The sequence below is a fragment of the Orcinus orca genome, chromosome 1, assembly GCF_937001465.1.
Source record: "Orcinus orca chromosome 1, mOrcOrc1.1, whole genome shotgun sequence".
In the NCBI taxonomy this organism is placed as follows: domain Eukaryota; kingdom Metazoa; phylum Chordata; class Mammalia; order Artiodactyla; family Delphinidae; genus Orcinus; species Orcinus orca.
The window spans coordinates 35051574-35062885 of record NC_064559.1 but is presented as its reverse complement, the minus strand read 5'-3'; the positions used below and the strand labels follow the sequence as shown (position 1 = coordinate 35062885).

Sequence of the window (11312 nt, the reverse complement as noted above, 5' to 3'; positions counted from 1 at the left end):
GCAGTACCATCAGATGAGCACTGTTTACTGCCCATCCTGTTAGGTAAAGCCAGCCAGCTTAGGAGAATGCCTGCTCTGCTGAGGCCTGCCTTAAAGTTGCTTGGCCTAATTTTTCTCCCCTCCCAGGACTGAATGAAGCAATATGGACCATGTGTTGTGACTTCCTTAGCAGTGACTGTGTGAAGGCTGAAGGTGTTGGGTAAAAGCCTAGGGTTAGAGAACAGGACAAGGAGATACTCTTTAGTCTGAGGATAAAAACACGCACAGCTGGTGCCAGCTGCCTCAGCAGGTTGAGAAACCATCTTTATTTAAGAACTGCCTGCTACCAGAGTCAATAAATAACTACCATTATAAGAAGTGTAAGAGAGACAGACAGTAGGTCAGTGGGAGCGGGTCCATTTTAACAAAAACTGAGTTAAGTCAGTGGTCCAGTGAAGCCCCAACCCTTGCCCAACTGTGAGCTTTTCTAAGCTATGCAGGCCCTGGAGGGGGTGGGTCAGTTGGAGTCTGGGGGCCAAAGCAGGGTGCACCCCATCTGAGGGCATGAGGCTTCCTAGGGCTCTGGGGAAAGCTATCAGACCCATTTTTTTTTTCCTCTCCAGTTTCCCTTTATTGTCCTGCCTTCCCAAAGCCTATGACCATATATACAGCTACCAAGCACCTCTTTCCATGGAGCTCTTTGAAGTTCCTTAAAAGTGCCCATCTAATCCCTCATGCCACTCCAGGAGCCTCTCTGGCAACCTTGCTCATCTCCAGGATGAAGCCCAGGTTAGGTCTGAGCCAGGGAAATAGCTGCACCTGTGCCTCAAACCCAGGTTTGAGGATACTGTTTATCCCTCCGATACAGAGGAGCCCAGTAGGCTGTTATATTCTGAGATCAGGAAGCACACAGACCTCTAGCTGGAGAAGAGATGAAGGGAGTGAAACATTCTAGAGCCAGCTCGGGCTCTTGCCCAGAGTAGACTAGCCTGGCTCCTGCGACTGCCAAGAGGCAGCAGTATATGCTGGGAAAAGAATGCCTGGGGTGAGCCTTGCCCCGTAAATGACTGTGACTGCAGTCACTCCCCCCTGCATGCTGCAGGGGCCCCAGCGGGCAGGAGCTCCAAGACTCTTCCTGTGCTGAGCACCTTCTGATTCCAAGAATCCCAGCCCTGACGGACACTTGCAGCGTCCCCTCCAGTCTTCACCTACCCTAGACCCCAAGACAAACAGCTGTCAAAATTTCTCAGAGGTCCCTACAAAAGGAAGAAGCCCCTCAATTACTCAGTCCAGGGTCTCCTTGAAGATGTTTTTTCTGACGGCTCTCCTGTCATTTTATCAAAAAGAGCCCCCCCACCCCATGGCCCTCCTGTTCCCTGGGACCACCTGTATCATTTGATTCCCTGGATGAAAGTAGGTAACCCAATCGCGCTGGGCCCTGAGACTCCACCTGAAGAGAGCTGCCCTCCCCCCAAGGGTGAGGTATACATCTGGGCTGTTGGAGCAACCAGGGCTGAGCAGCCAGGGCTGGGGCAAAGGGCGCTATAGGCTGAGCCCCAATGTACGCAGAACGGAGACTCTCCCGAGCCCTGAAGCGCTGCCTGTCCCTAGTCCTCAGGCACTTGCTGGCCACTGAGCTGTAGGGTGAAGTACTGGTTTGTGGCTGTTTCCCCTTGGTTGCCTGTCTGGGGCTTGGCGTGTGAGAGGGGAGAGATCCAGGATCGAGTCGTTACCACAGCAGGAGCGAGCCTCAGCGTGTGCGGGCAACGAAGGCGACAGTCAGGCCTCTTGGGCAGGAAGGGACTCTGAGAAGCCGTCTGATCTTTTCTTCTGCCTCCACACCAGCTCCTGGGCGGCCACGTCACCAACAGGCTGTTCCCCTTCACGTGCCTGCGTGTCCTCAAGCCACCTGCTGTCTTATTCAGTCTTAACCAGCACTCTGCCTGAGTCTTGGCCTGCAGGAACATCCATTTTAGTCCAGCTCTGTGTCCCCCAAACAAGTTCTTCCTGCACGGGGCTTACGTTTTCCTGAGGCTGAGTTCTCCTAGTTAGAAAAACCCTTCCTGGGTTTCCCAGAGGGTCTGTGTGCCTCCACAGAACTAAGACTCTCAGTCGTTCTCTCGCCTCAAGCAAGCTTAGGGGCTGCAGCCGCCAGCTGCACAGGTGAGTCCCTGTGGCAGTCCAGGTCAGCCCTCTCGGCCCAGCATCTAGACACCTGTCCCTTTGCTGCTCCTCCCGCAGCCGAGGCAGTGAGGAAAGAATCGGCTAAACCCTGGAAGGAGGTTTTCTACTTTCAGCATCCCCTTTCTGATAGAGCTGGGTACAGGCCAGATCACAGCCATGGGGGACCAGGGTGGATGCTAGGACAAGTTTGGGTCCCTGCAGTGGAAGAATGGTCACTCAGCTGAGCCCCCAGCACCTCGCATGGGGGTGAAGGGTGGGAGCAGGTGAGGAGGTTTTGATTGGAGGGCTCCAAGGAGGCAGTCCTGGGCCAGGGGCAGGCTGGTAGGTTCAGTGGTGGCAGGGAGAAGGCATGTGAGCTTACATTTTTTAAAAATTGTAGTGAGTAAACACCAACATAAACCTGCCCAGGAAAATAGAGCAGGACTTGAAAAATTTAAAAACCATAACAAAATAGAGCTCTAACTGTAAACTACAGAAACCAGGCTCAGGGGGCCTGTGCCCTACAAGATGTCCCGCTGCTCCTATATGTGAAGGGCCACCTGTCACAACATAGGCTTTGGAGTTTCCTGGTTGTGCCACCACTGCTGCCTGGATTTGGGGAATCCCTGCCCTTGCTTTGGCCTCTTTTCTTGGAGCAAGGGCAAGGGGAGCAGGGGGCTTCAAGCCAGCACTGCATATTGAGGTCCCAGCAGAAGCTAGGCTCAGAAGGCAAAGAAAGACTGGGGTCTCCTGTAGTCTGCATGCGCCTTGGGTTGGGACCCAGCCATGCCGAGCACCCCACCATCACCCACCTGCACCTCTTGAAGAAGAATTTTCATAGCCCAGTGCCCTTCTTAACCACCTTCTTAACCAGGTCATAGCCATTCAGCACTGCCCCCTTCCTCTGGGTAGACAAAGAGCCTGGGACAGGAAGGTTGGAGAAGAGTGCTATCCCAGCCCCATCATTGACAGGCTGTGTGACCTGAGGAAGGCCCTGCCCCTTCCAACTCTGTTACCTCATCTGTAGAGTGGTGGCTTGGGCCCAGTGAGGTCTATAGCCTCTTCCAGCTCTGACGTGCTGTGACTGGTAATACACCCAGAGAGCAAGCTAAGATGTCCCATTTATTTATCCCTTCGTCTTCTGGGGGAATGCAAAAGAGCATCCGAGGCAGCCTGGGGGGCGGGTCGCCATGTGGCCCAGGGCGTTCCTGCGAGCAGGTAGGGCCGCATTTATCCTTTGCCCTTCTCAGAAGACTCCTGACTCCAAACACAGAATTACAGCTGCATTTTGCTGGAGGAGGACGGTGGAGGCACTCCTGCCTCCTACTCAAACCCGCGAGGGACCGTGCAGGCTGGGGCTTGGTGCGGTGGGGGACCTGCCCAAGACAAGCCCTTTAGTCACCCAGCCACCTGTAGTGGCTTCTGTCACTCTGGGGTGACAGGGTTGGGTTGGCAGTATTGGCTAAGAGGGCAACGTCACCTTGATTGTGACTGTGCCGCAGGCCAAGTCTGGTGCCCCTTTCCACCAGGAGTCTCAGCTTCTCAACCCCTCTTAGCTCCCACCCAGCAGTCGGGAGCGTCGCCCCCCGGAGCTGCAGGGGCTCAGGCTCCCGGCCTCAGACACCAGAGCACTGGTTCTCAGCCATCAAGGTAGGTGGCAGGGGCCTCCAGGGAGTTATCCAGGACAATGTCAGGGTCCAGCCGTGCTGTCCTTTAAGAGGAGAAAGGAGGAGAGTCCCTGGTCCCCAGGTTTGGCCCTCTCCTTAGACTGAGAGATGCTGCTGTTTAAGCTTTGTCCCGTTCCTGTCCGGTGTTCCCGGGCTTAGGACTCCGCTCTCTGGAGCAGAGTCCATATGCGGTCCCAGAGTGCTATCTCCGCTGATGCGCAGATGCCTGTTTAAACCCCCTTCTTCCTGTAGGCCTGCCTTCCATCCAGGCACCCTAGAGGGCCCAGGCATAGGGTTCAGTATCATCATGGAAGTTACTGTCTGGTGCCTCTTGCTTTAAAGAAAAAAATTCCTCGCATGGGTTCTATCCTGTGGCAGAATATGAAATATCCTACCTCCTACGAAAAGGGCACTGCTTAAAGTAGGTATTTAAAACCAGTCATTCTCAGGCACAGTGTTGGGCCACCTTGGCATTGGGAAGGGGCTGGGGCCAGCTGGCTCTGTCCATCGGAGGTGGGTGTCCAGCTGTGGCAGAGAGGGAGGGGTGCCGAGATCAGAGCTCCAGGTAGCCTATGAGGATCAGTGTCGCCACGGAGTGACAAAGGACGGTGCCAGGATGTGGGACTGGACAGACTGCTGAGTTCTCCACCATCATGCTTGTGCCTGAAACCAGCAGGCGGAAATGGGCTGAGTGAGCTGGGCCTGGGACCTGCACATCCCTGTCCCACCCTCAGGACAGAATCCAGACCTTTCCTAAGGAGATTCACGGAGGGCTGGCTTCAGGACGGGGAGGTGTTCTCAAGCCCTCCTTCTGCAGTGTTTTGTAGGACCTTTGCTCTTGTTCCCGTGAAAGGAGTGCACTTACCTCAGCCCTCAGGGATGTTTGGGAGTGGGAAGGAGGGGGCAGCAAGGGCAGTTCCAGGGCTACTTTGCACTTGGTTCCTGCCTGCCTGCTTTTTTCCCCCTTGGGGACTGGCTGGGTTGGGGTCTGGCTTGGGTGGGAATGATTCCTGCATCAGGCATCTGGATGGACCCTGATACTCCTGGGGGATAAGGGGAGAGACAGCACCTCCATTCCTCACGATGTGGACTTCTGCCGGGACCCCGTCCCCCCCTGGCCCTGTGGTCCGAATCTGCACCAGGGCATGGCCAATGTCTTCAGGAACCGCAATTTCTATCCAATTCTTGCTGGTGAGGTGGAGCGTGGGAGTCGGGTGTAAGTCGTTCTGGTACAGCATCTGTGGGAAGGGGGTTAGCCAGGCAAGAGTTTCCTTACACCAGGACTGATTCTCCTCTTCCCTAGCCCCAGGAATGGGAGGAGCCCATATGGTTCTGGGCCCTCGAGGTCCTGCCTCCTCACCCCTCCCGTTTCCTGTTGACCAGGTCCAGGCTCTTGAACAAGCTCCCCACTGGGAAGAGAAAAGCTTGCAAGCAGCTGAACTGGTTCTGCAGACTCCTTAGACCAGAAGGACCCAGACTTCACCCAGTCCATTGCTGCCCCCTTGAACCCTGTCTTTCCGCAGTCATACCATTTTCTTCTAGTCGCTACTACCTGCTCCCTGAAGAACTGCTCATGGATTTCACGCCTCTCACAATCCCAAACTCTCTGCTTACATCTAACTCAGATCCTTCTGGCTAGAAACTGCAGCTCCCTTGTGTTTGCCAGAAATACAAGTGAGTTCTTCCTCAGCGTTCAATGCCTGGGTGATCCCTTCCTTACCTTATAGCCTGTGACTGCAGACTCATTTCGGAGCGGGACCACAGGGTCCCACTTAATACTAAGACTGGAGCTCGAGAAAGTCCAGGAGATGTTGCCAGGGGGTCGCCGTGGAGCTGCCAGAGGAGGGAGAGAGTTGGGGAGACTTCCCAATGTTTCCCCACCACTCACCCCCTTGCTTTTAGCCAGCCTTTTTCTAGATGTCTTCCCAAAGCAGTTGGACCCAGAACATTCTGTCACCGCTGCCTGAGAAACACACTCCAACAAAGTTTGGAGAAAAGGGAGGCAATTCAGAGGCCATGAATTCCATTCCCTCATTATTATTAGACGTGCTGCCTCGTTTCTGTCCTGCCCAGGGCTTGTGGGCTGGAGCATTTGTCTTTCGGGGAAAGAGTGATCCTAGAGGCACCGCCTCCAAAATATACCGCCCAACCCCCACCCAGGCTGACGGACTCACGGGGCTTCACGGTCGTGGCATTGGCGGAAGGGCTGGCAGGCCCAGTGCCGGCCCGGTTGTAGGCCCGCACAGTCACGTGGTACTTGGTGTTGTAGTGTAGGCCGGTGACTAGGGCACTGGTGTCTAGCCCTGCTGTCCTCACTCGGTCAGCAGCTGCTTCTTTGTCCCCGGCTTTCCAGTAGCGGATCTGAAGGGGGCAGGGGTACCCTAGGGTCAGCAGTCAAACCCAGGACCTCGGGGCTACCCTGACCCTGGCTCTGGACACCTGCATCCTGCTCCTTGCTGGTGCTTGTAACTCAGTCTCGGGTCTCAGAACCTAGACACTAGATCATGAGCTCCAAGGGAGCAGGGACAAGTTGGTGTAAGTGGCTGCTCCCTTCTTGGTGCCCAGCAGAGTGCCCAGTCCAACGAGAGAGCTTAATACGTGGGCTGAACGAGGGAGCGGGGGTGCGGGCACTGACTCAACCTAGCGATGGCCTGCTGAAACCAACCCCATTTAATTAATTCAAGGAATCCCGTGGGGACTCTGTTAAAGGCTATGAAACGCACATTGTACTTGCAAAGTAGTCCCCCAGCCCTCACTCCAGCAAGCTTATGAGGGCTGCGGAGTAAATGCAAACCCATTGTCATAGACCTCGTAACACCAAGGCCTTCTAGATATTCTTCCAAATCAATGGCAGAGTTTGCAGCTATCTCCTCAGTGGGGCTCGCCTAACCCATTGTGCTAAAGCCCAGAGCTGACTCTCCTGAATGGAACTGACAACATCACTAGTATGATGATTCTCCCTTAGACAATGACATTTCCTGCTTGCCCTTCTTTCCCTTCCTCTCGCTTTCTCACTCTCCATCCACCCCCGCATGTACCCCAGTGTGGAGTCACCAGTGGGCCCAAGTCTTGGGTCAGAAACTGCTGGGCCCAGAGTTCCTCAGGGACAGGATGAGCGGCTGGTACATAGAGGAGGCCATGCTGTTCTCTGCAGCCCTGAGGATGCCAGGCTAACTGGGCTCTGGCATGAAACGGGCAGGCTACACCCCTTCCAGGACCTACTCCTCCTCCCCTGGGCTCCCACAGCGTCCAGTGCCGGCTCGAGCCAAGCAGTAACTTCAAGGCTGTCCACAGGCATCAGCTAGAGGGGCTTAGCTGAGGTTGCGTCCATGGTGCTGCATAGACTGCGTGCTGTGTGCCTGGTTAGTGAATGAGTGATTCCAGGAGGAGGACTATCAAGCCATGAGGTGCCCCCGCGCCTTGACCCCCCGACCCCTTCCTCTCCCAACCCAGGTCAGTGCTCACCTCATACCCCAGGAGGATACCATTCATGTCCTGCCGCACCGGTTCCCAGGTCACGTTCATCTCTGAGGATGAGACCCCTTTGGCCCAGACCTTGGTAGGGGCCACCCTGGGTTCTGAAGACCGACACAGAATGGGTTTGGGTTCCCGGGCGCTCCCTGTACCCTACAGAGCAGCTGCCAGCTGGGACTGCCCCCTCTTAGGATTTTATGGAGCCCAGGGTGCAGGGTGCAGAGCATCCCCCGGGGCCCACTTCTCTTTCCAGAGAGCCTCCCTCCTCTAGGCCTGAGGGGAGACGAGGTAGCAAGGGCTAGGAAGGAAGCCAGTGGCTTAGAAGCCAGGTGTCCTCTCCACCCCACCTGCGGAACCTAGCAGGGGTGTGAGGAGCGCTCCCGCACCCTACACCCCGTGGACACGCTGCTGGGGTGGGGATGCCGCATGGGCCCCGGGGTGGCCCACCTTCCTCAGCCGAGTACACAATCGCGGTGAGGCTCTCAGGCCCATCCCCGCGGTGGTTGTAGCTGCGGATCTTGACCTCAAAGGGGGTGTAAGGCCGGACGCTCTCGTTGCTGTAGACGAAGTACTGGGCATCGGCGCCGGGCACCCGCGCGGTCTGCCAGCTAGTGCTGCCCTGCCTGCGGAAGGACAGCAGGTAGCCGAAGCCGTCTCCGTTCTGGTACTCCCGGGACATGGGCTGAGGGGCAAGAGCGTGGCATGGGCGAGGGGCCGCGGCTGCGTTTTCCTGCCCGTCCTCCAGCCCCACCCAGCCTTCACCAAGAGGGGTGGCCCCAGGGCTGCGGTGGTTCCATCCTGCAGTGGGTACCAGGGGAGGGGAGGGACCTTGTCTGCTCTGGAGTCAGGACCGTGCAGTGGCTCTGTCTGGGTCCTCTCTACATGCTGCTCAACTCCTGAGACAAGTCCCACCAGGTGCGGGTGGGGGTGAGGATGGGGTAGAACTTGTCCCCCCAGAGAACTGGAGGCATAGCCCTGCCTCTGTCCTTGCAGCTTACCGTCCAGTTGACAATGAGCTCTCCAGGGGCTCCACCGCCTCCTCTGAGACCTGAGGGTGCCACCGAGGGGGCTGTCAGGGCCAAGGGACACAGACAGTTAATGGGCAGTGAGGGAACAAAAGCTCTGAGTCTGAGACCAAAAAGCATCCTAGGACAAGGACACCCTTCCAGTGGGCCCTGGCTACACGCCAATAAAATGGACAACCTAGAAGAAATGGACAAATTCTTAGAAAAGTACAATCTCCCAAGACTGAACCGGAACCAGGGAGAAATAGAAACTATGAACAGATCAATTACCAGTACTGAAATTGAATCAGTAATTTAAAAACTCCCAACAAACAAAAGTCCAGGACCAGATGGCTTCACAGGTGAGTTCTACCAAACATTTAGAGAAGAGTTAACACCTATCCTTCTGAAACTATTCCAATGGGACCTGGTTTTGTCTTTCAAGAGTCCCTCTGGACGTGGGCTTTGGAATCAAGCAGACCTGAGATCAGATTCCACCTCTGCCACTTACTAGCTGAGTTTCTCTGGACGAGTTACTTAACTCTCTGAGCCTCTGATTCCCCTCTCTGTAAGATAAGGATAATAATGTTTCTCTCAAAGGCTGTAAGAAGAATAAAATTAAACAAGACAGTGGCTAGCATATACATATAGTATACACTCCATAAATGATCATTATCTTGATCCCTCTTGTTGGTTTAAACTAAGTAGCAGAGACCAACTCTAATTTGCTTTAAATTAAGGGGAATAAATAATTCAGAACTGCAGTTAATCCAAAAAACATTTCTTTTGGGTTACAGGTTGTTTTATTATTTTATTTTTTTATTTTCATGGCAGACTTAATTTCCTAATTGTCTCTAGTATTCAAAAGGCTGATATTAAAACAAGAATGTATTTAATTAGATCGTGAAGCTTGGCGGGGGGTAACTTGGCTGAGGGTTAAAATATTTATGTAGATGATCCAGCAACTGGACACTTATCACTTCGTTCTGATGATACTTTAGGGCCTTCTCATTTGCAAAGGGCACTTAAACACATTACCCATTTGATCCTGTGAGGTAGGCATTAATATTACCCTTTTCAGAGTGGAAAGATTGAGGCCCAGAGCAGTTAAGTGACTTGCCTGAAGTCACACAGCTAATAAATGTCACAGTTTGAATTTGAACTCAGCTCTTCTGATTTGAAATCTCATCATCTTTCTTCTGCATCATAGCTGTCTTTGTGCTCAACTCCTGGATACTACAGTGAAGGAGACCACTCCTCACCCTTTGACTGTCCAAGAAGTTCAATCAAAGAAAGTGCTCCTTCTGGAATTCTTTACTCAGGAGAGGTACAAGTAAAAAATATTGAATGATTCCAGAAAGAACCTGGAGAGTCAGCATGGGGCACACAGGAAACCATGTTTATGGACACAAAAAGGCAGACCCTCATTACACATTCAGTGGGGCAGGCCTGGGTGGGTATGGAGGGGAGGCAGGTCCTGATTCCATGCTGCTGGTCTCAGGATACCAGGGCTCTCATTCTGGGCCTTCCCCTTCACCTCTTCCCTTCCTTCCCCACTCAGGTTCTGACACCTACCTGCCTTTCAGGGAGGGTTGTGGGCAGATTGTCTATTCTTCCTGCTCCCAAAGAAACCATCTAAAGAAGGACTTAGAGCACCAGCTGCTTACTTAGTGCCCTGCACAACACACACACACACACACACACACACCTTCCTCATTAACTGATTCCTGCAGCTCATGCACTTCCAGGGAGGATATCTGCCCATCACCCCATGGTCCTGGGTTCAAGTCCAGGCTCTGCCAGTGTGACCCTTCCTTCACATGGAATGGTTTTTCCATTTTTTAAAAAATTAAACTCTTTACTTTGAGACAATTGTAGATTCACATGCAGTTGTAAGGTTGGCCTATTTTTTTAAATAAGTGGTTTGGACTGGATGGCTTCCAGCCCTGACAGGCTGTGGCCCGAGGCACAGTACGTTGTGCAGTGTTGCGGCCTTGCTCTGACTTGGGTTCCTTTCTCATCTGTTTTGTTAGAGTCTGAAGCCTGGTGAGCAGGGTTGGAACTCCATGTAATTGCTGCTTGCTTGGGGCTCCCTTTAAGGAGGGCTAGGGTCTGTGCCCTGACATTACTTCTCACCCAGGGCTCTGACCTGCTTCCTTGGTCCGGATGTTGCTGGAGGGCCCACTGGGCTCCCCAGTGCCCAGGATGTTGCTGGCTAAGACCCGGAACTCATAATCCATCCAGGGCGTGAGGCCCAGCACCTGGGCGGTCTCGGCGTTGCCCTCGATGTTGGCGGGATCTGCAAGGCACCAGGGAGTCAGTGTTCTGCACTTCATTTACTGATCTAGATGGAAAGGGCAGGGACTGGGTATGAATCACTTTTTTATACCCAGCTCTCACGGTGGTACCCGCTATATTAAGAGTTCAATACCTTTTTCAGGAATGATTGGGAAACTCGTAGACCTCCCTGCCTTGGAGCCTTTGTAAGATGTTGTGTGCATCCCACACCCCCACGAATGTTTTCATTGCCCCATTAATAGTCCTGCCAATGCTTCCAGGGTGCAGACTGAGTGCCTCCCTCTCCAACTCTCTCCCCATATTCTGCCGCCTGTGTGACCATCTTCCCTAATGGCCTGGGAGCTTCCTGCAGGCAGGGGGTCTACACTTGTCCCTCTTCGAAGCTCCAGGCTCAGCCTTGGCCTCTGACCCCCAGCACCCCCCCTCGCCCCCCCTACAGCCAGGCCTAATCAGTACTGACCTGGGTGGGGCTCACACTTACTGGTCCGAACCTGCTTCCACTTCCCTGCAGGTAGAGTACGAGCTTGCAGGGTGTACTTGGCAATGGGGCTGTGGTTGTCAAAGCCACGGCTCCAGCTGAGCTGGACAGTGGTGTCACCGATGTCTCTCACAACCACGCCTCCTGGGGGACCTGGCGGACCTGCACCAAGAGGTCAGAGCAACAAATTTGAGCCAACCTCCTTCAGGCGCGCTTGCGCTGGTGCAGTACCAAGAGGGAGCAGCAGAG

The 11312-nt window shown here is 54.1% G+C and overlaps 1 protein-coding gene across 5 annotated transcripts in view; it reads right to left on the bottom strand.

The window, feature by feature from the left end:
• Positions 1–285: 285 nt before the first annotated feature.
• CNTN2 (contactin 2) overlaps positions 286–11312 on the bottom strand; it is a 32087-nt gene continuing 21060 nt past the window's right edge. For 4 of the 5 annotated variants that reach the window (XM_004282456.3, XM_049707432.1, XM_049707427.1 and 1 more), the window contains 9 exons: positions 11067–11225; positions 10437–10586; positions 8282–8352; positions 7731–7965; positions 7275–7387; positions 5984–6170; positions 5530–5642; positions 4879–5047; positions 286–4472 (listed from right to left, as the gene is read on the bottom strand). In XM_004282456.3, coding sequence (XP_004282504.1) covers positions 4363–4472; positions 4879–5047; positions 5530–5642; positions 5984–6170; positions 7275–7387; positions 7731–7965; positions 8282–8352; positions 10437–10586; positions 11067–11225 — 1307 coding nt within the window. In that variant the 3' untranslated portion in view covers positions 286–4362. The remainder of the gene's footprint in view (positions 4473–4878; positions 5048–5529; positions 5643–5983; positions 6171–7274; positions 7388–7730; positions 7966–8281; positions 8353–10436; positions 10587–11066; positions 11226–11312) is intronic. The other variant, XM_033410508.2, reaches the window with a different exon arrangement.